The sequence below is a fragment of the Chlorocebus sabaeus genome, chromosome 1 (genome assembly GCF_047675955.1).
Source record: "Chlorocebus sabaeus isolate Y175 chromosome 1, mChlSab1.0.hap1, whole genome shotgun sequence".
Taxonomy (NCBI): Eukaryota; Metazoa; Chordata; class Mammalia; order Primates; family Cercopithecidae; genus Chlorocebus; species Chlorocebus sabaeus.
In genome coordinates this window covers 110,839,877-110,864,131 of record NC_132904.1, presented here as the reverse complement: position 1 = coordinate 110,864,131, position 24,255 = coordinate 110,839,877, and the positions used below count along the sequence as shown (strand labels likewise).

At 36.9% G+C, this 24,255-nt stretch overlaps 2 protein-coding genes and 1 non-coding gene across 5 annotated transcripts in view; 1 reads left to right on the top strand and 2 right to left on the bottom strand.

Annotated features, from left to right (window-relative positions):
- The window catches only part of NXPE2 (neurexophilin and PC-esterase domain family member 2), a 133,118-nt gene extending 118,859 nt beyond the window's left edge, over window positions 1-14,259 (bottom strand). For 2 of the 3 annotated variants that reach the window (XM_073021245.1, XM_073021249.1), the window contains exons 1-4: window positions 14,175-14,259; window positions 11,372-12,165; window positions 10,084-10,206; window positions 4,873-4,983 (exon numbers count right to left, since the gene is read on the bottom strand). The gene's annotated coding sequence lies outside the window, so the exon portion shown is untranslated. The remainder of the gene's footprint in view (window positions 1-4,872; window positions 4,984-10,083; window positions 10,207-11,371; window positions 12,166-14,174) is intronic. The other variant, XM_073021247.1, reaches the window with a different exon arrangement.
- NXPE1 (neurexophilin and PC-esterase domain family member 1) lies at window positions 13,752-23,197 on the top strand (the record flags this gene model as incomplete). The annotated part of the gene is made up of 5 exons (XM_073020104.1): window positions 13,752-14,515; window positions 16,794-16,855; window positions 17,679-17,681; window positions 21,596-21,808; window positions 22,188-23,197. Coding segments are annotated over 5 exons (1,578 nt in total), but the record flags the coding sequence as incomplete, so codon positions are not given.
- LOC119626650 (small nucleolar RNA U13) lies at window positions 17,460-17,563 on the bottom strand. Its single transcript, XR_005242808.1, has one exon. It is a non-coding gene; the product is annotated as a small nucleolar RNA U13 (small nucleolar RNA).
- Window positions 23,198-24,255: the final 1,058 nt, after the last annotated feature.

The window sequence follows — 24,255 nt, the reverse complement described above, 5'->3', positions numbered from 1 at the left end:
GATGTAGACAGGCTGGACTGCCAACAAAAAAAAAAAAAAAAAAAAAAAAAAGGACTCCCAAAATGCAATGACTTAAATAAGAAAACAAGATAGGGATTTATGTCTCATGTAACCATCTAGTTAGGGTGTGCACCTTGAAGCCAGACATCAAGCTCTGCTATCCTCTGCCAGTGGTCTTATTCTAGGGTTGGCAGGCCCAGAAGTGGGCCCATGGACAGAATTTAGGAGGCCTGTGAACCTGAGAGGGAAAAAAATTACATCTTTATTTTCACTAGCTTCTAAATGAAGTTTAGCAATCTCTTCAATGATGAATAGTGACAACAAATCACAGTAGTATTAGCAATGCCTGTGGCTTAGTCAGCAAGTTGAAGTTACAGATATTTTCATATCATAATACAGTTAATAAATAATCTTGAAATATCACTCATAATTATTGCTTTGAAATTACTATAAATATAAGACCTGGCTGCTAAATTTTGTTATTTAGTGTGTTAATAAAAAATTGCTATATGACTATATAACAAATTAGGTTATTTAAAATGTTGATAATTGTACCTCAGTATAATTGGCCTTAGTTGTAACTCTATACATTTTATTTTATGCATTTGGAAAAGAGGTCACAGGACTGCAAAGGGCCCACGTCACGAAGAATTTTTAAGAACCCCCTGTTCTGGGATATTGTCATCACCTCTATGGTCTAAGCTAGGCTGCTGCCCCCTCTATTTTACACAAATAGGAAGAGGAAAGAGAACCTGCAGGAGGTATGACACACATGGCCTCTGCTTACGTATCAGAGAACTCAGTGTCCTGGCCACACTCAAATACAACCGAGGCCAGGAAAGGTTGTGTATCTCAGCTAACACATGCCCAGCTACAAGTTTTATTACAACTGATGAAAGAGACAACTAGCAGGCTCTGTACATTGATTCAATCCTGTCTGAGGATGACCATATAGAAGCTTAAGGAGAGGAGACAAGTGAGTCAAACACAGTGGCCAAGTTTCTGATTTGGGATACCATTCACAAAGACGGGGAGAAGAGGAAGCAGGAGACATTTGGAAGAAGAAAATTGGACAAGTTGACATTCCAATTGGACAAGTTGACTGAGATTCCTACAAGCAGGGGTATACTGACAAACCTGCTCTCCCAGAAAACAAAAACAAACATCCTGTTTACAGCCTTTGATGATTTCCATGACGCAAATGTACCCATCAGGGCCTATTTCAAGCTACCAAGATGATGTCACTGAATAAGCAGTTGGAAAGAAATGTGCATGAACAGGCTTTCATAAGCTAGCAAAGGCTGGGTTCAGCTCACCTCCACCAGTGAGGATTTCCAAGTGGAGGCTTCTTAAAGACACTGGGATATGCAGAGCTCAAGCTGAGGAGTAGAATCTAAGTGAGACATTGATTTTGGAATAAATGAGATTATCTGGCCATAGGATTCTAAGAAAAATTCTGATTTGCAGTTACTTATGGCTTAGACAAATGTGATCTTGATTAAGGGTTCCAAGTAGAAAATAGATGCAAAAATAAGTATGGTATAGAGGATGGGGTTAATAAATTTCCAAAACTCTGCCATCAGTAAAATTCCTTCTGACAAAGAAGCTCTCTGGCCACTCTCAAAGGAGCCAACTCTAACCAAAGTTGGTAGTGTATCAGTGGAAATGTCAGACCAGGGATATGAACCACAGAACTGCTTGGCTGTCAGGACTGGAATCTTGTGACATATCAGCAATCCAAAGTAGGTGGATTCAACCTGAGGTGATTCTCTCGAATGAGGGACTCTCTGAAGGAATCTCCTCTAGAATGTCCATCAGTCTAATGAAGGCACAGATGCATAAGGAGATACAACAGTGTAGCACATATTATTACAAAGGTACGCATATGAGACTATAAGAGCACAAAGGAATAAATTATCAACAAAAACGATGGAGGAAAGAACAGTTGGCATTACTTTTTCCCTTGTAACATGTTTCTGGGTGTTAAGTCATAGTTACAAAGTTTTTTCCGCTCAAAGATTATACAGGTATTCATCCACGTTTTCTCATTTTTTTTACTTGTAAAGTTACATTGTCTATAAATATCTGATCTACTTGGAATTTATCCTGTTAAATGGTATAAGATATCAGTCTCATTTAACTTTTTCCATATGGCTCTCCGATTATCCTAATCCTCTTATTAAAAATTCCATCCTATATCCTCACTGATTTTTAGTGCGGCCTCCATAGCATACTAAATATGTATATATAATGAGGTCTATTTCTGATTTTCAATTCTGTTACATTGTCTTTTTATTCATGCATCAATACCATCCTACTTTAATTATAAAGATTTTTACAAGTAAGTTTTAAGATCTAGTAGAGTTAATCCTACCCACACCCAACACTTTTGGCTTTTCTATTCCCCATACATTTTGTAACTATTCTCTCTATTTATCCTTTCAAGTGAGCTTTCTAACTGGCCTGTCTGGCCCAAAAGATATTTAGGACATTGTTATTTTGATTGTATTAAATGTATAAATTAACTTTGGAAGACTAAGCAAGATCCTTATGATGTTTTTTCTATCCAAGGACATGGTTTCCTTTATATTTGTTCAATTTTGTTTTCTTCAGTAGTGTTTTGTGAGTTTTCCTCATATAAATCTTGGATACTTGTGCTAAATGTACACTTAAGTATTTTATTATCATTTTGCTGCCATATATTGGATTGTCCCTTCCATTTTAGCTTCTCTCTGTTTTTTGTCTATATACACAAACGCTATTGATTTTTTTATATATTAATTTTATTTCCCACTATTTTACTAAATTATTTTATTATTTGTCGTCATTTCTCCATTGATACTTTGGGGTTTTTCAGATAAATAATAATTGCATCTGAAAATAAAGATTATTTTATTTCCTTTTCAATTCCAGTGTCTCGAATTGCTTTCTCTTCTCTAACTGCATTAGCTAACACCTCCATCCCAATGTTCAATGTAATGACTATCTCATTATATTGGCATCCTTGTCTTGTTCCTGATTTTGGTGACAAAGCCTTTAGTGTTTCCCTTAAGTAAAATGCAAGCTTTTGAGTTAAAGTATATATTTTATGTGTAGAGGAAATCCATAAATTTCTTTTTGTTGTATTTTTCAACATGAATTAGGACTCCCAGGCTGGAGTGCAGTAGCACTATCTCAGCTCACTGCAACCTCTGCCTCCCAGGTTCAAGTGATCCTCCTGCCTCAGCCTCCCGAGTAGCTGGGATTACAGACATGCACCAGCACACCCGGCTAATTTTTATATTTTTTGGTAGGATGGGGTTTCACCATGTTGACCAGGCTGGTCTCAAACTCCTAACCTCAAGTGATCCGCCTGCCTCAGCCTCCCAAAGTGCTGGGATTACAGGCGTGAGCCACTGCACCCAGCCAACATTACATTTCATTGTTACTTCTCTTTAGGCTTTCCTTGTTTTTGATGACATTGACAGTTTTAAGGAACAGTGGTCTGGTATTTTGTAGACTGTCCTTCCATGTTCATTTGTCTGTTGTTTATCTCATGGTTAAAAAGTGTTCAGGGGTTTAGGGAAGGAAGAGCACAGAGCTAAGTGGTCTTCCACTCATCACATCACATCAAGGATGCATGCCGTCAATATGACATCACTGATGATGTCAATCTTGATCACTTGGCTGAGCTGATGTTCATCAGGTTTCTCCACAGTAAGATTACTCTTCCTTCTGCACCACTCTGCTCTTTACTGTACTCTTCCGAAAGAGGTCACTAGTTCAATTCCACACTTAAAGATTGGGCAGTTCTGTTCCATCTCCTTGAGTGGGGAGAATCGGCATACATTATCTGGAATTCTTCTGTACAAGAGATTTGCCTATTATCCCTCACATATTTGTTTATTCAATAATTCATTTACATCAGTGTGAATTCATAGATATTTATTTCATACTTTGGGACACAATCCAACAGTACATTATTTTGTTACTCAAACTGTTCTACTTTGGCCATTAGCTCTTTCCATTGGTTCCTGTGTTCCTTTGTTTGTTTGCTTCTTTTGAGCATTTCTTGCTTTCCAACACTATAAGATGCTTTAGGCTTATCTTGTATATTCCCTACCCCAGCCCTAGAATCAGCCATTTATCCAAGGAGCCCTGATTCCTTTTACTGGAGAATGGTATTGGAAACAAAGATCTAAACACTGGCTTTGTTTGTTACGATTGGGGTGTCTGCTTCTAGGCCCTCTCAGAAGACAGTGCTCAGAAATACTGGCCAGGCATGGTGCCCCATGCGTATAATCCTAGCACTTTGGGGGATTGAGATGGGAGGACTGTTTGAGACCAGGAATTCAAGATCAGTCTGGTCAACATAGCAAGACTCCATCTCTAAAAAAAAAAAGAAAAAGAAAAAGAAAAAAAAGAAATATATGTATGATACTAGCCAGTAATACATGCATATCTATAATTATACATAAAATATGTTTCAATCCATATTAAGCTAAACATGGGCTCATACTGATATTTCTCTCATCTATCACTACACAGTTCACACACTAGTCTTCACCTACCACATCGATAATGAGGAATCTGGCTCCCACCATCTGTCATCTATTTATTTATTTATGTGTTCACCCCCCAGCATACACACACAATGGTTTCAGAACTGTTAACTGAGAGTACAGTGTTTATAAGCAGTTCTTTTTGTCTTTCGTCTTACAGACTCTATTAATTTCCAAAGCAGCTTGGGTCAGCAGCTTTCTCCAGCAAGGTTATGTCATACATTTGTCACACAGTTAAATTTGTAATACAGTTAAAACACTGTGTTCTACCCTTTAGTCCCTCAATCTCCTAATTGATTTTTTTATCTTGCATACATTAAGATTCACTCACCCAGGGACAGTGGCTCACGCCTGCAATCTCAGCACTATGGGAGGCCAAGGTGGGTGGATCGCGAAGTCAAGATATCGAGACCATCCTGGTCAACATGGTGAAACTCCGTCTCTATTTAAAAAATACAAAAATTAGCTGGCATGGTGGTGCACCCCTGTAGTCTCAGCTACTTGGGAGAGTGAGGCAGGAGAATTGCTTCAACACAGAAGGCGGAGGTTACAGTGAGCCGAGATCACACCACTGCTCTCCAGCCTGGCGACAGAGCAAGACTCTGTCTTAAAACAAACAAAAAAACAAACAAACAAAGATCCACTCTTTGTGTTATAAGATTCAAAGAACTTCTGCAGTTTCACGTATACACAACAGTATCATACACAGTAATTTCACTGACCTAAAAAGTCCCCCTATTCAACTCTCTCCCCTCCCCAAACGTCTGGCAACCATTGATTAGTTTTTGATCTCCATAGAACCACCTTTTTCCAGAATGTCATAGTAATGCAATCATACAGTGCATAGCCTTTTCAGATGGGCTTCTTTCTCTTAGTATTATGCATTTAAGATTCACCTACATTGTTGCATGAATTGATAGCTCATTTTTCTTATTGCTAAATATTATCCCACTATATCAATGTACTATAATTTATCTATATTCACCTACTGAAGACCTCTTGGTTGCTTCCAGTTTTGGGCAACTATGATCAAAGCTGCTATAAACATTCATGTGCAGGTATTTGTGTGGACATAAGCATTCAAATCAACTGGATACGTACACAGGGAAAAATTGCTATATTGAATGGTAAGACTATGTTTATAAGATATTATCAAAGTGTCTTTCAAAGTAGCTGTGCCATTTTGGATTCCCCCCAGCAATGAGTGAGAATCCTACTGCTCTACATTCTCACCAGCAACTGGTATTGTCAGGTTTTTTATTTTTTAGTTTTAGCCATTCTAATTGATATGTAATAGTATTTCATTGCTCTTTTGTCTCCCTGACAAATAAAATTGAGTGTCTTTTTTATATATTTAGTTATAATTTGTGTATCTTCTTTGGTGGGGTGTCCATTCAGATCTTTTGTACATTTTAAAATTGTTTTGTCCTATTGTTGAGTTTTAAGAGTTCTTTGTATATTCTAGATGAAGTCCTTTACCAGATCAGTGCTTTGAAAATATATTCTCACCCTCTATGGCTTATCTCTGCATCCTCTTAACAGTGTCTTTCACAGGGCAGAAGCTTTAATTTTTAGTAAAAGCTAACTTACCAGTATTTCTTTCATGGATTGTGCTTTTTATATTATTTCTTAAACCTCATCAACAGCTCAAGTTCACACAGATTTTCATGCATGTTTTCTTCCAGAAATTTTAGATTTTATATTTAGGTCTGTGATCCATTTAGAGTTAACTTTTCTGTCAATTGTGAGATCTGTGTCTAGGCTCATTTTTTTAGTATGAACGTCTAACTGTTCCAGCACTATTTGTTGAAAAGACTCATTTTTCCATTAAATTGCCTTTGTGCCTTTGTCAAAAATCAGTTGATAATATTTGTATATGTTTCTTTATTGGCTACTATGTTCACCTGATAAATGTGTTCATTCTTTCACCAATACTGCATTGTCTTGATAACGGCAGCTTTGTAGTAAGCCTTGAAGTAGGACAATGAGATTCTTCCAATTTTGTTCTTCTTTCTCAGAATTGGGTTAGTTATTTTGCTTCCTTTACCTTTCCATATAAAATTTCAGTCAGTTTGTTGATGGCTACAAAAAAATTGCTGGGATTTTTATTGAAATGGTATTTAATCAATAAATCAAATTGGGAAGAACTGACATTTTAACGATATTTAGTCTGTCCAATCCATGAACATGGAATATCTCTCTATTTATTTAGATTTTTCAAAATGTCTTCCATTAATGTTTCATAGCTTTCTACATACAGATCCTGCATATATTTTGTTAGATTTATACTTACGTACTTCACTTTTTTGGTGCTATTGTAAATGGTTTTCTTTTTTGTAATTTCAAATTCCAATTGTTCATTGCTAGTATATAGGAAAACAATTAAATGTTATATATTGACCTTGTTTCCTGAAACCTTGCTATATTTACTTAGTAGTTCCAAGAACTTTCCATAGATTCTTTGGGTAGATTCTATATAGACAGTCATGTAATTTGTTAATAAAACAGCTTTACTTTTTCCTTTCCAATATATATGTCTCATTTTTCCTTCTTGTTTTATTGTACTGACTATGACTTCCACTACATTGTTGAATAGGAGTGGTGAAAGAGGACATTCTTGACTGGTCGCAATCTTGGGGAGGTGTTTAATCTCTCATTATTAAGTACCATTCTTCTTTTATAAAAAATCTTTCTGAATCTGTGTTGTAAGTATGTCTCTTATGTAAGCCACAGTGTTGGATTTGGCTTTGTTAACCAATCTAAAAAGATTTTTTTTTTTTTTTTAAACATGGTCTCACTCTGTACCCCAGGCTGGAGTGCAGTGGCATAAACATGGCTCCCTGGGCTCAAGTCATCTCCCTGCCTCAGCCTCTTGAATGGCTGGGGCTACAGGCACATACCACTACATCTGGCTAATATATAATGTATATAATTACATATAATTAAGAGTCTTGCTCTGTCGTCCAGGCTGGAGTGCACGGAATGCAAAGGTGCAATCTTGGCTCACTGCAACCTCCGCCTCCCAGGTTCAAGCAATTCTCCTGCCTCAGCCTCCCGAGTAGCTGGGATTACAGCTGCCCGCCACCATGCCCAACTAATTTTTGTATTTTTAGTAGAGACAGAGTTTCATCATGTTGACCAGGATGTCCTCAAACTCCTAACCTCAAGTGATCTGCCCGCCTCAGCCTCCCAAAGCGAATTATTTATGTATTTTGTAGAGACACAGTCTTGCCATATTGCCCAGGCTAGTCTCAAACTCCTGGCCTTAAGTGATCCTCCTGCCTCAACCTCCCAAAGTGCTGGGATTATAGGCATAAGCCACTGTACTTGACCTGAAAGTATACTTTAATTGGTGAGATAAGCTAATTTATTTTTATTGATGTGGTAAACATGTTTGGTGTCAGTATGACATATTGTTTTATGTTATAATCATATATATTCATGTCTTTATAGGGTCTAGTTTATTTGCTTGATTTTTTATTGTTATTTAGTGAAATTTATATTTTTGTTCTAATGATTATGTCTATTTTAATCCATTTATATAACCCTTCTTTACTTTTTTTCTTGGTAAATGACTATTGCTTCCCTCTAATGAGCAATATTGAAAGTAACTATAAACCTCTTTTGCCCCAACTCTCCTTTTTCCTCAATATCTGATTTGAAGTAATGTCCTTTTACTTCGGTTAATAACTATAAGGCAAACAACAAGCTAATTCTACTTTTCATAGCTCTCCCCACTCCCCCACCAATTTTTTATAGTTGTACTATATCTACATTGTCAGAGCACACAACCATTGCATACTATTCTCTATTTCTTGTAAGCATAATTTAGACTTATTTCTGTAAATAAATATATGATTCATTCTTACCATAAATCCTTATATCAAACTTTTCAATTACGTTGGTTGTTTAATGTTCATGCTGTTTAGTAGATTCCTTAGGAAGGATCTGGGCAAAATAGTCCCTGAATTCTAATGTTTTCATTAGAATTTGCCTGTGACTCTTATAATGAAAGGTCAGTTTGTCTTCTTATAAAATTTCTGGCTCATATTTTCTTTCCTTGATTTTCTTAAACATTTTACTCTACTAAATTCTGACAAAATATTGATGTTAAAAAGTAAAGAAAATAGAATTTTAAAAAAGACATAAATAAGGATAAAGTGAGATGCTACATAAGGAACAATTTACAAAGAAGATATAATAATAATAAATGTGAATGGCCCTAGCAAAAAATCTCAACATACATAAGTGGGAACAGTCAGAATCACAAGCTAAAATTGATATAGCCACAGCTATAGTGGGAATTTTTATTAGGCCTCTTTCAGAAACTTATAAATCAAAAAGACCTTAACTTAGTAAATAGAGACAAGGTCTAAACACAATTGATAAACATAAACTTGACCTAACAGATAAACACTGAAAAGCAGGGGGACAGTTTAGCGTAGTGAATTAAGAGATATATTTTTATCTCAGATATTGTTTGTTCTTTTGTAAAATTTGTTTGGTTCTTTCTGAGGACGAAGCTCTGATTTTTTTATCTTGCTCAAATTCTTCTATTAATTCCAGGTCTTTAGACAAACTCAACCAATTGTCAATCCGAAAATGATTAAATTTACCTATAGCCTGGAAGCATCATCCCCCCGACTTCAAATTGTCCTGCCTTACTGGAACAAACCAATGTATTTTTCAAATGTATTTGATTGATGTCTCATGCCTCCCCTAAATATATATAACCAAGCTGAACCCCAACCGCCTTGGGCACATGTTCTCAGGACCTCCTGAGGGCTGTGTCACATGGTCACTCAGATTTGGCTCAGAATAAAGCTATTCAAATATTTTACAGAGTTTGACTCTTTTCATCAACATTTCTAAATATTTCTCCATCCTTGCTGAGATTTCTTATCTTCCATTCATTACAACATATTTTCTTTTACCTCATTGAGCATAGTTATAATAGCTGTTTCAAAGTCCTTATCTGATCAGGCCAACATCTATGTTTTCTCAGGGTTGGTTTCCATTAATTGTCTTATCTTTTGCAAAGGACTGCATTTTTCTGGTTCCTCCTATGCTGAGTAATTGTGAATTGTGTCCTGGACATTGTGACTGTTACGTTGTGGAGATCACGGATTCTGTTTCACTTCTCAGAATAGTGTCGATGTTTTTGTTGTGGCAGGCAATCGATTAACTTGGTTCAACTCAAACTGCAAACTGACCCAACCTGTGGTTATAAGGAACTCACATCTCAGTTGAGTTCTGACTAGCTGCAGACTGCTTTGTGTCTACCCCATAGGTATGCTTCAGGGGTCAGCTAGAGATCTAAGCAAAGTTCATACTCAGAAATTGGGGCATGACCTTCTCTGTCTCTCTGTGTTCCAGGATTTCCCCCTCCTTCCAGTGACTGTGTTGCTGCAGACTCTGCTCTCAGGTTGTTGAAGCCAAAAAAAAAAAAAAAAAAAAAAGATGGCTTTCTATTTCTATTGTGTTTTAGCTACTCTCTTAGTGGACTGCCCTCAGGTTAACACATCAAAAACAGGAAACTTACCTCCTCTTAATGGCACCTTCTTCCAAGTTTCATCTTCCCACCAAAACTTGCCTGCTTTTGTTCACTGTCTTTAGCCTTCAGGTACTTGTTTTTGGCATTTCGTTCAGAGTTGAACATTGCTGTCTGAAAGAGAGCCAGAAGTTACTTGGTCATATATGAAACAGAACTCTTTTGTTACAACTTAAACAAAAATTATTTCCCACCCATACTCTCCTTCCTCTTTTCCCAATACGTACCCATTCCATACTAGTTATTTCTCAGAGTGTTTCAATTCTTATTCAGTACGTGTATTTATGTATATATGTGGACTAGGAAGATATATAGTTACGAGTTAGTGTTTATATTTATTTTAACTTACATAAATACTTTAATTTTTTCATTCAAAATAGCTTTTTGAAATCTAATCATGTTGTTATATGTCAATGTACTTCATGATGTCTGAGAACTGCATGTATTTCATTCTATGAATATACAAAGTTTAATTTATTCAGTCTCCTAAATAAATTGGATTAATCGGCCGGGTATGGTGGCTCACACCTGTAATTCCAGCACTTTGGGAGGCCGAGGCAGGCAGATCACTTGAGGTCAGGAGTTTGAGGCCAGCCTGGCCAACATGGTGAAACCCTGCCTCTACTAAAAATACAAAAAATTAGTTGGGCATGGTGGCTGGCGTCTGTAATCCCAGCTATTCAGGAGGCTGAGGCAGGAGAATCACTTTGGAGGTCTTATTTAAGAAATACTTGCTGATGTGAGGTCATAAGGAAATTATAAATTTCTTTATATTGAACTTTTAGTTACAATATTCCTATTTAGGCCTTTAATTCATTTGGATCTTTAGTATGTCGTGTGTGATAGGAATCTTTGGGGTTTTTTCAATATAGTGAAACCAGTTTCTTGATACAATTTATTAAATATAATTTTCTGATTTCTGATGTTACCATTAACCTATAATAAACTTCAAGTCTGCTTCGAAGGTGTCTACTCCTTTTGATTGGTTTATTTGATTGATATTGCACTTTATAATTCTATTTTCTTTCGATAATTTACACTAGGGCTAATATTTTTTAAATAGTTACGATTTATAGACAATTATATTCCCTAAAATTTTAGAATTAATCAGATTCCATCTTCCACCTTAAGAATTTGATTAGAAATAAAGAAAATTTTTAAATTTTTTGAGAGAGAATTAACAACTTTATCAAATTAAGCCTTACTACATTTCAAAGTGCTACATCTTTTCATTCATTCAGGCATTTTAAAAATATCCTTAAAAGAGTTTTCAAAATACCTCCATTAAGGACAGAGCTTCTTCAATTGTATCTATAACTGAAATGCTTTTGAGTTTGTGAGTTTGTTTTGTATTCCACTCCTTGCTGATTATCTTCATGCTAATAATTTGCTAACTCTGGTTTCTTTGTAGACAGTCACAACACCTACAAAAAACAAAGAAAAGAAGGGAAAAAAAGTCGCTTCTCCTCCATCAGTCTCATACCTTGGATTTTTGTTTGTTTTATTTTATTGTTCAGGACTTCTAACATTATGTTGAACATTAATTGAGTCAATGGTGGCTAACGTCCTTGTCTCCTTGATTTTTAAAATGTTTAAGGTTTCCTATTACTGAATTTTAATGCTAAGTAAATGTTGAACTACATCAAATGCTTTTATTGCAACTGCAATCCCAATCAGATAAGCCTGAGAATAGTGAAAAATCATAAGATTTTGTCTTTAGTCTATTAATATATAAATGATGCAACAAGATTTTTCACTCTAGAACCATTTTTACAACCCTGAATTCACCCATAATCAACCATGACAAATGCACACACATCTGTATATATTTATCTAATCTACCTATACACTTTTGTATGTATATACATATATGCACATACACACAGAGAGAAAGAGACAGAGAATTTAAAAATCATGTCCATGAATAAAATGGGCCTGTATTTTTCTTGTATCATACTTACCTAGTTTTAGTATAAAATATATTCCAAGCTCATAAAATTGATTGGATTGTTTTTCCTTGTTATATAAGTTAGGGATATCTGTACTCACCAATAAAAGCATCTCAGCCTGTGACTTGCGGAGGTGGGAAAAATAGAAAAAAGTTTATCATCATGATGATTATATTCTTATTTGTACTGTTATTTATATATTACATGATTATTTTCTATTCCATTTTTAAATTGTATTTTTATCTATTTTATAATGTGAGATTTTTATATTTTCCAGAGATCTACAAAAAGGTTCTTTTGGGGGATTTCATTTATTTGCATCTCTATTTCTTGGTTGGCATTGCCAATGATTTGTCTTTTGGCTTTGCCAAGGTTTTTTTCAAAACTTCAACTTGGGTTCTGTTCATCTTTTTTAAAAGATATCTCATTGTCTTGTTTCTCCTCTCCTTTGGCTTATTCTGCCACTTTGTTACCAATCACAAGAGTTTTATTGCCTGATGCTGGGGTGCAGTGCAGCCAGGCCTGAATTTTTTTCAAAGCTTTATATGTGTTCTAAAGTGTGAGAGGGGTTGACAACTACTGGTCTACAATCATTCTTCTCAAATCTATCTGATCCTAAGATTGCTTTTGAGGCTTTTGGAAAACATATACTCCTGGACAACATAATGTAGTGATTATGACTCAGTTGATCTAGACTGAAGCCCAAGAGTTTGTATTTTTAAAAAAAACTTGGCAGGTGTTTCTGACTACCAGCAAGATTTGAAAATCACTGAATTTGAGTGCCTATAAAACACTGTATAGTGCCAGAAGCATAAGTGACCTCTGAGGTTGTAGTGATTTCTAAGGTAGAAGTTAAGAGATGTTTAGGTGGTTTGGGGGAATTCGGAGGTTACTCAGCAATCCACGAAGAGGAGAAAGTATTAGTAAAGAGCAAGAGCTGAAAAAAAGGAAGGTCAGCTCCTAAAAATAAAAGAAGTCTTATCAAGACATCAAAAGCAAGGAAGAGAGTAGCAAGAACTAGAGTTAAAAATAGGCCACAGACAAAGCCATATTGCTAATGGACGTTTACCCAAGAATTACAAGAAGCCATTGAAGGGGTTTAAGCAGGGAGATGACACAAATAGAGTTTTACTTTAAAATGACTGGTTTAGCTACAGAAGAGGAAATTAAATGGAGGGAAAGCAGGACTGTCTTCCTTGAAGTCTGAAGACAGTCATCATCCTTCAGGTGGCCACTATAATCCAGGAGATAAATGTTGGTGGCTTGAACTATAATACATTTGGAGAGAAAAGGACTACTAGGCATGACTAAAAGATATAGATGTTACTGGATGTAAGGCATATATGAAAACAAAGAGTAAACTTATCATCACCAGTTTATTGCTCATAATTATTCTCTGAGCTATATATTTTGGATCGAATATATCTACAACTGTTCAGACATTCTTTAAAATATTGAGGTAAAAGTGTAAATGCTTATATGTTATACAAAATTGTCACAGTTTAAATAATATTGATAATAATATATAATAATACTATATCATCATCATCATCATATCTCATTTCCTTCTTTCTCTTCTCTTTTGGTTTACTCTGCCACTTTGTTACCAAATATTCAATTTGGTAACAAATTGAATTCAATTATACAAATATTCACTGTAAACAAATATTCAAACTCATAATAAGTGAAAATGACTAGACAGATTAATTTCATAGTATATCGCAATCCTTGTCATTTCAGCTTTGGTCTACTCTAAACTTATCCATCTCCATCCATTACTGGAACAACTCCACAAAGTCCGTATTCCCTAAAACATCACCGATACCATTAAAGTCACTAACAGAGACTGAACTCAGAATAAAGGAAATCATAGAGAAACTAGATCAGCAGATCCCACCCAGACCTTTCACCCATGTGAACACCACCACCAGTGCCACACACAGCATAGCCACCATCCTCAACCCTCAAGATACGTACTGCAGGGGAGACCAACTGGACATCCTGTTGGAGGTGAGGGACCACCTGGGACACAGGAAGCAATACGGTGGGGATTTCCTGAGGGCCAGGATATCCTCCCCAGCCCTGATGGCAGGTGCTTCGGGAAAGGTGACTGACTTCAACAATGGCACCTACCTGGTCAGCTTCACTCTGTTCTGGAAGGGCCAGGTCTCCCTGTCTCTGCTGCTCATCCATCCCAGTGAAGGGGCATCGGCTCTCTGGAGGGCAAGGAACCAAGGCTATGATAAAATTATTTTCAAAGGTAAATTTGTTAATGGCACCTCTCATGTCTTCACTGAATGTGGCCTGACCCTAAACTCAAGTGCTGAACTCTGTGAATATCTGGATAACAGAGACCAAGAAGCCTTCTATTGTGTGAAGCCTCAACACATGCCCTGTGAGGCTCTGACCCACATGACCACCCGGAATAGAGAGATATCTTATCTTACGGACAAGGAAAAGAGCCTTTTCCACAAGTGAGTATACTTTTCATCTATACTGAGAAGTGTTCCCTGAAAAGTGTCCCAGTCAGAGCTACATTGCCCATTGCGACATTAAGCATGACTCAGAGGCCTCCTCTACTCAAGGTAAGACATGTGGTGTCTTCATGGGGCCTCCCTTCACCACTCTACGCCAAAGTTTGCATTTTCACTATATTGTCCATTCAGTCATGTGTTTTGCTATAACTGTTCTTCTGTGTGTTCATAGATGTTCCACTGAAAAAAAGATTCCTTGAAAAGCGTATGATAACATCCATGCTCCTTCACCTCCCATATCATATTTTGTTGTTTTTGCTCTTAAATATCTTTGCATTGATCCATTTTGCCCTATGCACAGTGCTGCTATGCAAGTTCAGACCATAATCATCTCATCTAGATTTTACCCGTACCAGCTTCCCAACTGGTCTCTCTCCCAGCAGTCATACCCTCTCTCATCCATTCTCTACACTCAGTGATCTTTCTAAAAAGCCAGTTCCTACTGGTTTTCTCCAGTTGATCCTATGATCAGATATTCCTCAGTATATACCTCTCAGGGTGGAGAAGTCCTTCTTACTCCTCATGTTGTGACCTAGTGATTCCTGCAAACTCCTAGTTCAACAGACCGCCACAAACCAGGGTGGAAGCATGTTTCCTCTATCAATCATGGCTGCAACAACGCTAAGCTTTTCTCCCCCGACTCACAAACAGATGCTCACTTCCTGGTTTCCCTGTTATCCACTAACCTGAAAACCTCTTTGTTGATTAGAATGAACCATCAGGGTTGCTACATGGGCCACTTTGAGGATTTGCAAAGGGTAACTATCTGTTATTACAAATCCCAGAACTGTGAGGCAAGCCCTAAGACATCTATCAGTTCCAGAGACTTGTGCTCATTTGCTAACTTTCCATAAGTCTCACAGGCTCAGTCCATTTCTTTTTCTCTTTCAATTCTGCTAGTACCCCTTTTTTTTCCCCTACGAAGATTTATTTCTCCTAAGCTTGGTGACAGAGTAGAATGCTAGGTTCACAGCTATCCCCTTCTAGCAGTTTTCAAAGTCAAGTTTAGAGTCTTTTTTCCATAAGCTTTCAAAAAAATATGCTAAGAGTAGGCACCAAACATGACAAAATAACATGCATTCCAGCATCTTATCTCATTATCTAAGTTTTGGCTCCTGATCTAGTTCCTGGCTCCCTTCTGAAAAGTAAAAGCACAGTTAAGTTTCTGTTCCTTCCCTTTTATCTCTGATGGTACAGCTCATCAAATCTCTTCCTACCCGTCAACCATCCTTATGCCTAAATCCTAGAAAGGATGAAAACATGCTGATCCTTTCCTTCTCAGGATGGCATGTGGAGAGACATCCATAGCAGGGAATCAGGTACCACTTATATCTGTTATACTTGGCACTTAGGTCCCCATTCTCCCCTTAATCCTTTTCTTCCTTCCTCCACTTACATGGCCATATACAGAGGTTTGAAACAAAGTGTGAGTAAGAGCTTTCAAGCAAGAAGAGAGTCATCTTTCATCAGTTGGAGGAAAGAAATGTAAGGTACATTTATCAACACATCAGATTCAACAATACTTTCTGCCAGTCACCTTGATAGATATTAAGGATAGAGCAGTGGACCAGACACATGCATTACCTTCCTTCATAAAGCTTATGATCTTCAGAAAGCAAGTTTGTCGGAAAAGTCAAAGGTAATCATAGCAGGAAATGTGAATTAAAAATGAAGAAGAGGCCCTCCGATAGAAGGTCTACCTGCCACCCAAAAAGGCTGGATTCCTTGGGTACATGATGGGGAGACAGTAAAGGGATGTAAGCAGTAGTGCAGTTGGATTTGCAATGAGAAAGGGTGCTCTGGCAGTCGGATTGAAAAACTTAGGTGGGATAAAACTGAGACCTGCATGGCCAATTAGAGGCTCACAGTAATCCAAGGAAACTATTCTGCAAACTTGAACAGGAGATGTGGAAGCAGAAAGAGAGAAGAGAACTTGTAAATTAGAAAAATATTTTGAATCTAAAATTCCAAGACACAGTGATTACATGTGGCAGATCGGTAGAGCTGCCCTGGACTTCAGGTGCTCTCAGCAGAGTACAAAGTCTTTCAAAATCTTCACTCATTTACAATACCCAATATATCTAAAATTTACAACAATAATAATAGCTTCCAGTTATAGAAAATTAAAATTTTTCCTTCACTCACAAGGAGATGATTCACTTTGATGTTACGTGGGCATAGAGCAGGCTAATTTATTGTTCTATTTTTTTTTTTGAAGGTCCAAAGTGGGAGTTGAAATGATGAAGGATCATAAACACATTGATGTCGCTAATTGTAACAGTAAGTTGGCTCTGTCCTGAGTTAGGTGATGCTCAGAGGAAACTTTATCAGCATTAATCTAAGTAATTATAGTTCTCCTGGAGCACAATTCCTAGCAGATGTCTATGATGTCAATTATGCTGGACTTTAAAGGGAGAAATTAACTCAAGGAAATGATATTCAAAATTTTTATAGGAGATGACATCTTGACATATCCAAAAGGAGAAAGTATTAGTATCCTACATTCGTATTTAAACCTGAGAGTTCATCTCCTAGAGTCTAAGGCACTGTGCAAATATCTTTGAAGGATGGATACCTATAGCTTCAGAGTAGGAACGCTTTCAGTTCTGGTTTCCTAACTCGCTGTTGACATAACCCCCTAACATTTAGTTGATGCAATTACCAATTTTATGTGGAGTTTTCATCTTATTATATATTTTAAAGACAAACACAAAGCCGTGTTACTTATGAAAGAATATTTATACTACCTTAGCTTTAAGATAACTTTTTATAAAGTCTGTCTTAGTTTACCGATAACATCCATCATGATACTTACTTCAACTTATAATAATTTATTGCCATCATTTATTCATTTATTCTGCAAATGTTTATTTATTTTTCCTCACATCATATGGACAATGTGCTGATGTCATAACAAGATTTGAGGGAGACACATCTCGCACATGAGCATGAAAACCCAATCATCTTGCTTCTGAACTACAAAAGGATCAGCAAACATTTACTGAGTGCTAAGTAGACATCAGGCATTATGGAAAAATGGAGAAAAATAAATGCTCAGTTAACTTGCAATGTGAAAGACATTCAACCTATGAACTCTATGAAGACAGTAAAGAGGCAAAAGAGCTTATGTTAAAATTGGTATTTGACTAAGTCCTGAAGGATATGTGTAGTCAGAGAATGAAGAGAAACCTCATAAAGATCATGGGTAGTGTTGCTGGATTTAAGCAAATAATAATACAGGGAATCAAATGTATATGGGTAATTTCTAATTGCCTGTCATATGTACATTGAGAAAAGGGGAAAATATTGTATGGGCCATACTTACACTAAAAAATTATTCCTTGTTAGAAGTCATACAAATTTAATATGGTGTCCTGTATTTTTTATCTAACTCTTTTTATCTGATAATTCCAGTCATGAACTAAGTCATCATGGACTTGTTCAATAGGCCAGTGGGGTGAGTATACTGTGGAATGTAGCAGAGGATAAGCCTAGAAAGAGAGGAAGAACCTAATCATGAAGGTTCTCAAGTGCCATGCTGAGGATTTCAGTGACTATTCAGTAAACTTGAAAGCCACAGAAACCAACTGAGGAAGAAAGTGGTATAATCCACTTTGTGCTTTAAAATGCAAATTAACAATTCAACAAAATGCATGATCTGTAGAAAGACAATTTAAAATGTCACTAAGGAATATAAAATAAAATTCGTATAAATAGAAGGAAAAAACACTGTCCCTGGCTGGGATGACTTTATATTTAAAAGAATGTCAGTTGTCTATATATCATTTTCTTATTGCTGCTATAATAAAGTGGCTTTTAAAAACAAAAATATATCATCTTATAGTCTGTAGTCCAGAAGTCCAGTGTTGGGCTCATTGAGCTAAGCCCAAGGTAGAGCAGGAGCATGTTCCTTACTGGAGGCTCTAGGGGAGAATCTGTTCCTTTGCTTATTCCAGGGTTTTAAGGCTGCCCACATTCCTTGTACCCCTCTTCCTCTATCTTCAAAGCCACAGCAGAGGGTCAAGGTTTCCTGTCACACCTTTGACCCACTCTTCTGCCTCCCTCTTCCACTTCTGAGGACCAGTGACATTAGATTGGGCCTACCCATGTAATCCAGGATAGTCTCTCCATCTGAAAGGCCATATCCTAGTCATATCTGGAAAAGGCAACATTGTTGTGGGAATTAAGGGACAGGAGAGACCAATGGATGGAACAGGAGGATTTTATTTAGGTGGCTACCTGCCCAGCAGATTAACATCCAAAGGCTGAGCCCTGAACAAAGACAGGCCTTGACTCTTATACATGTACCTGAAAGGGTATTGGCTAGCTGGAATATACACTTCACTAAATGGTGCAAAACCTACAAGGTGGCCAGCAAGTCTGTAGAAGCAGAATAAAGGCAGTTTATCAAACAGTGACAGGTTTTACAACTCAAGCCAGGTGTTGCAACTCAGCCATATGTTGTGACCTTCACTGTGCTGCACAGAAGGAAAAAACAGGAACTTACAAAACTTGCAAAGATAATTGTGAGAAAAGTAAGCAGAGAAGTGGGAAGCTGAATGAGAAAAACTTGTTTTTCCCAACCTTGCTTCGGGATGGGAGGGAGAGACTCTGGAGCCCATCCCTTCTGGGACGTGGTTCTGCAGATAATGCTGCCAAAGCCTCGATAGAGCCCTGCCCTTCCCTGGGTCTTGTAGTGGGTCAGCCTAGTACAGGAGAACTTGGTTTTCTTTTTATATCTTCTGCTTCAACATATTCACAGGTTTTAAGAATTAGGATGTGGATATCTTTGGCGGACTATTAGTTTCCCTATCTAATCAAAAATATAATGGAATCTATTTCTCAGTGGGCAGGTCTGTGCAAACCTACTCCCAAAGTTTGAGGAAGCTGAGAGGCCAAAGAAGAGTCTGACACATCCAGTTTCTCAGAAAGAAACATTTAGTAGGGACTTACAAGCAGAAGCCATGTTTATGTCTCCATTGGTGAGACAAGATGGTGGATCTCCATACCATTACCCCCAGACCCAGGGCTTACAGAGCATAAGGGAAGGATGGTTCAGATGGGATGTACAGGACAACTGAAGTACAATACCACCAAGGCTGTTTGACCTAAGGGCAAGATTTACCATAAGTACCTGCTGTTGTACAAGAAACAATAGATAAACTGGGGTTAATCAGGAGCCAACATAGCAGATTAGCATCTAAAATGGAGTTGCTTTTGCTGATATACAGAATCCTGATATTATTACCCACATACTGTTCAAAATGCTCAAGCCTATTCTAAAATTATTAAGTAAAATAAACATGTAAGAGTAATCATGAGTGGATTTGTTACAAGTTTGAGACATGGCAAAATGAATACTTGACATAAAGATTACACAACATAGGATTTACAACAATACACTTAAAGGCTATGTTCTCAGCAAAGTGTGCCAGTACATTATTAGGATAAAGAATACTTACTAACTATGAATCTCAAGTTTCCAGGGTCATGGTATTCAATCATCTAGGGTGCAATGCTATCAAGCCTCATAGAAACCCATCAATATCACACTGTAATTCCAACATAATTATAGGATTATACAAACTACCTTTAGTAAGCCAAATCACCAGGACTTAAGAGCTATTCCAGGTGCACTTTCCAATTCTGCAACCAGCACCGTTTTACCACTTTGTCCATAGGTTACAAATACAACACAACCATGTAATGATGCACAATTCTGTGGACATAGGCAGCCAGAGACTGCAAGGCCTCTGAGAAACTAAGCAAGGAGGGTAAAGCAGAGACTGCCGATGGTTCCCCAGTATTCACTGCCTCCTCCTTCTTTAGTAATAGAAACCAGTTTGTGGCGAGACCCATGGCCATCCTTCCTTATATCTAGTTGTGGCCATGACTAAGTTTTTTCCAGGAGTGTGAGTGGGAAACTTCTAAGTCATGCTTTAAAAGCAAAAATCTTGCCCTCCCTATCCATTTCTTCCCTAACCACTAGCTGAACTTTAGATATAATGCGAGAATGGCAAGAGCCAGGTTAGACCATGAGATTGAAGCCACATGGTAAGAATGGTATAGCCACAACATAGAAGAAACAAGAGTCCCTAACACCATGCAATGCCATATTAGCCCTGTCCTTCTCACTCCAGGCCTGTTATGTGAGACAGAAATAAACTTTTATTTTTAAGTCATTATTATCTTGGTCTTTCTTACAGCATTCAAACTGGTTTCCTATCTCATACAGAATGTAGTATCAGTACAGAAGTCCTGACGTAACAAGTCCTAAAATACAAGGCATTGGCTCAGTGATGGGATGGCAGCATAGATAGTGGCAAGGAAACATGACAGGAGAAATTGGATGACCTTTGTTATGCTATAACAAGACATTTGCTGCACTGCTACCTACTCGTAATGGAAGGCAGACCATGTGCAAACAGAGCCTGAAACTCTAGTGAAACTTCCTGGAATATCTCAGAATATTGGTTTGTAATGGATGTCGCATGTTGCTTTTAGCAAAGTCTAGTTTTAAATTGTCAAGCTAGGTGACTAATATACTATTTGAGGTTTTTATTTTTAATGTACACATTTTAAGCAATTTTTTTGAACACGGAAAAATTAAGATTATTCATTCCTTCATTAATGAAACAAAGGTAAAGGATTTTATACAACGGCACCAACTGGCAGACCACTAACATCATTCGGGTAAGAGACAAAGACAGAAGTCACCACAGAATCAGGAAGAAAGGACAGAACGTCAAAGAAAGGATAGAATGTAAAGATTTAGCTAATGACCAAATTTAAGAGAAAAGGAATTAGACAAGAGGCAAGATGACTCAAAATCTCTCAAAAGAATAAGTAGAAATGCCTGAAGCAAAGCTAATGATCAAAGAATAGGACTAGAAAGGGACAGAAAAAGGAAATAGGCATTACAGGAAGGGGAAAAGAGAGCAAGAAAACAAAGGACCAGGAAAGAAGGCTAGATGTCTAACTTATGCCAATAAAATCATTTACAAGTGTCTTTGTTACCAGAGAGTGAAAAAATAGAAGAGAAATGCCAAGTTGGAATGAAGCCTCCTGTCCCTGGTGGTTATACTTTACAAAGAAAATGGATAACAACATTTTGCAACCAGGTTCAGTTAGACACAATTAAGACAAACGGCTGTTTGAAAGGCAAACTCATTTACCTCCTGGGAGATTCTACGCTACGTCAGTGGATCTACTACTTACCCAAAGTTGTAAAAAGTAGGTAGTTACTTTATATTCTCTTAGAAATTCAGGCTGGTTTTAAAGTACTTTTAATGAGGTCTCTATTCTCTGATTTGAGCTATTTTGTTTTTTACTTCATTTAGCTTTCTGGATTTGAGCCTTTAAATTTAAAATGTATTTTATTCCCTTTTTCATAAGAAACGTTGGTCCTCTTTTAAAATTCCAATGAAAACCTTACATTTTTTATTGACATTTTACATGTATGAACTGGGGGTACCGTACCCTAGAGAGTAGAAAGACTCCAGTGAGCAATTATCTAGGTGGGGTGGGTATTTTAAATGATTGATAGGACATTCTTTTTCATGAATATTAACCATTATCTTCTAATTAAAACATCTATTTATTTTTTTATCAGCACTAAAGTTTTTTGATCTTCATGAAACTGGAATTTTTAAGAAACATTTGCTTCTGGATGCAGAAAGACATACTCAGATTCAATGGAAAAAACATAACTATCCCTTCGTCACTCTCCAGCTCTACTCTCTGATAGGTCATGATTATATCCCTCGGGAAATTGACCAGCTATCAGGTGACAAAAACACAGCCATCGTCATCACCTTTGGCCAGCACTTCAGACCATTTCCCATTGACATTTTTATTCGTAGGGCCATTGGTGTCCGAAAGGCTATTGAAAGACTGTTCCTAAGAAGCCCAACCACTAGAGTGATTATTAAGACAGAAAACATCAGGGAGATGCACATAGACACAGAGAGGTTTGGAGACTTCCATGGTTATATTCAGTATCTTATCATGAAGGATATTTTCAAAGACCTCAACGTGGGCATCATTGATGCCTGGGACATGACCATTGCATATGACACTAATACTGTCCACCCCCCTGATCATGTGATTGGAAATCAGATTAACATGTTCTTAAACTACATTTGCTAAGGGATAAATACTATACGAAATCACTAGGAATCAATCTCAGCACATAATCCCACATGTATTGTAAAGTCAGTTTTATTCATTTCTGGAATGAAGGAAAATAAATTTAAAAGAATCTTTTTTGGGAGGAAGGCTATGTAAGGACAATGACAACTGATATGGGATGCAAAACCAAGAGAATCAGACATGTAGAATGACTATACCATGCCTAATTCTGATGCTTCTTTAAAATACTAAAGAAGTTTTTTAAAAGTCATGTTATTAAGCTAATTTGAAAATATCTGTACAAATTCATGATGCTTTCTATTTCCAATATAGATATTTCCTAGCTCTGTCTATTGAAAAGGCCTAGAAGCAATGATAACCCATTAGCAATAATCACTCCGAGCATCCTGACTGTGGTCTCTAAGAACCCTTCCTCAACAAAAGAAAACAGGCATCCTTGAAGGAAAGGCTGATTCCAGGACTGGAACAGAAAATATATATACCATGAGCCTGGACATCTTGTTATGCCAGAAAGCAAATAATCAGAGACAAATGGAACCATATCATGGAACAGAGGAGGTAACCCAAAGGAATCTCTTCATTTGGCCATAGCTAGATTTAGCATCAAAAAGACTAATGACTGCAGTTAATTGAAATACATAACATATAAAATCCATGAGCTCATAATAATACAAAAAGAGACATACAAGAATAAAAGCAAAATCTCTCATGTGTCATAAGTGGAGTTGGGTAAACCCTTATTTTGAAAATTGGCAACAAAAGGCAAATACGTGAACATTTATCCTCTTTCCTCTTAAAGAGAAAATCAATAACCCTAATAGATAAGGAAAATTTCTTCTTTTTGGAAGAATTACAGCTAATGAATACAGAAAGAATGACAGAATTAGGAAATCACCATTTAAATACTTCTACTTAAATAAGTAAGTAAGGCAGAGATCATCAGTGAATGAACTGTTTTAAAAGTTTGATTGGAACTTTACTATGGATATAGCAGGCTGTCACTTCTGAATCTGCTGCTCAAACTTAGCTTTATTAACATCAGAACAACCTGTCATTATGTCCTACATGATTTGATGCAATGTAAAGTATACAACACCACCTATGAAGCAGTATTCTTGCAATGCTTTTTACCCTAGATCATCTCATCCAATGACTCCAAAATTTTTATTTTCAGCTTTCTAGTCTAATGCCAACTTTACATGAGACATCTCCACTTACATTTGACAGACCTCAAATACAGCATGTTAATGCCAAAAGAAATATCTCCTCTCTACCAAATTTTCACTCTTTCTGTGTTCCATTTCTTGATCAATGATACTAGTATCCACCCAGTTTTCAAAGCTGGAAAACCATATTTTGTTTAAGTAAACAATTATTGGCATCTACTCTGTGCCACATACTATGTTAACCAATTTTGATACAAAGGAACAGGGCAAAATGACCATCATCCTCAGTCTTGTGGAGAAGACCAAGTAGGTAGATTCAAAGCAATGCAGTATCACAAGAGTCAAGAAGTTATAGAAACACAC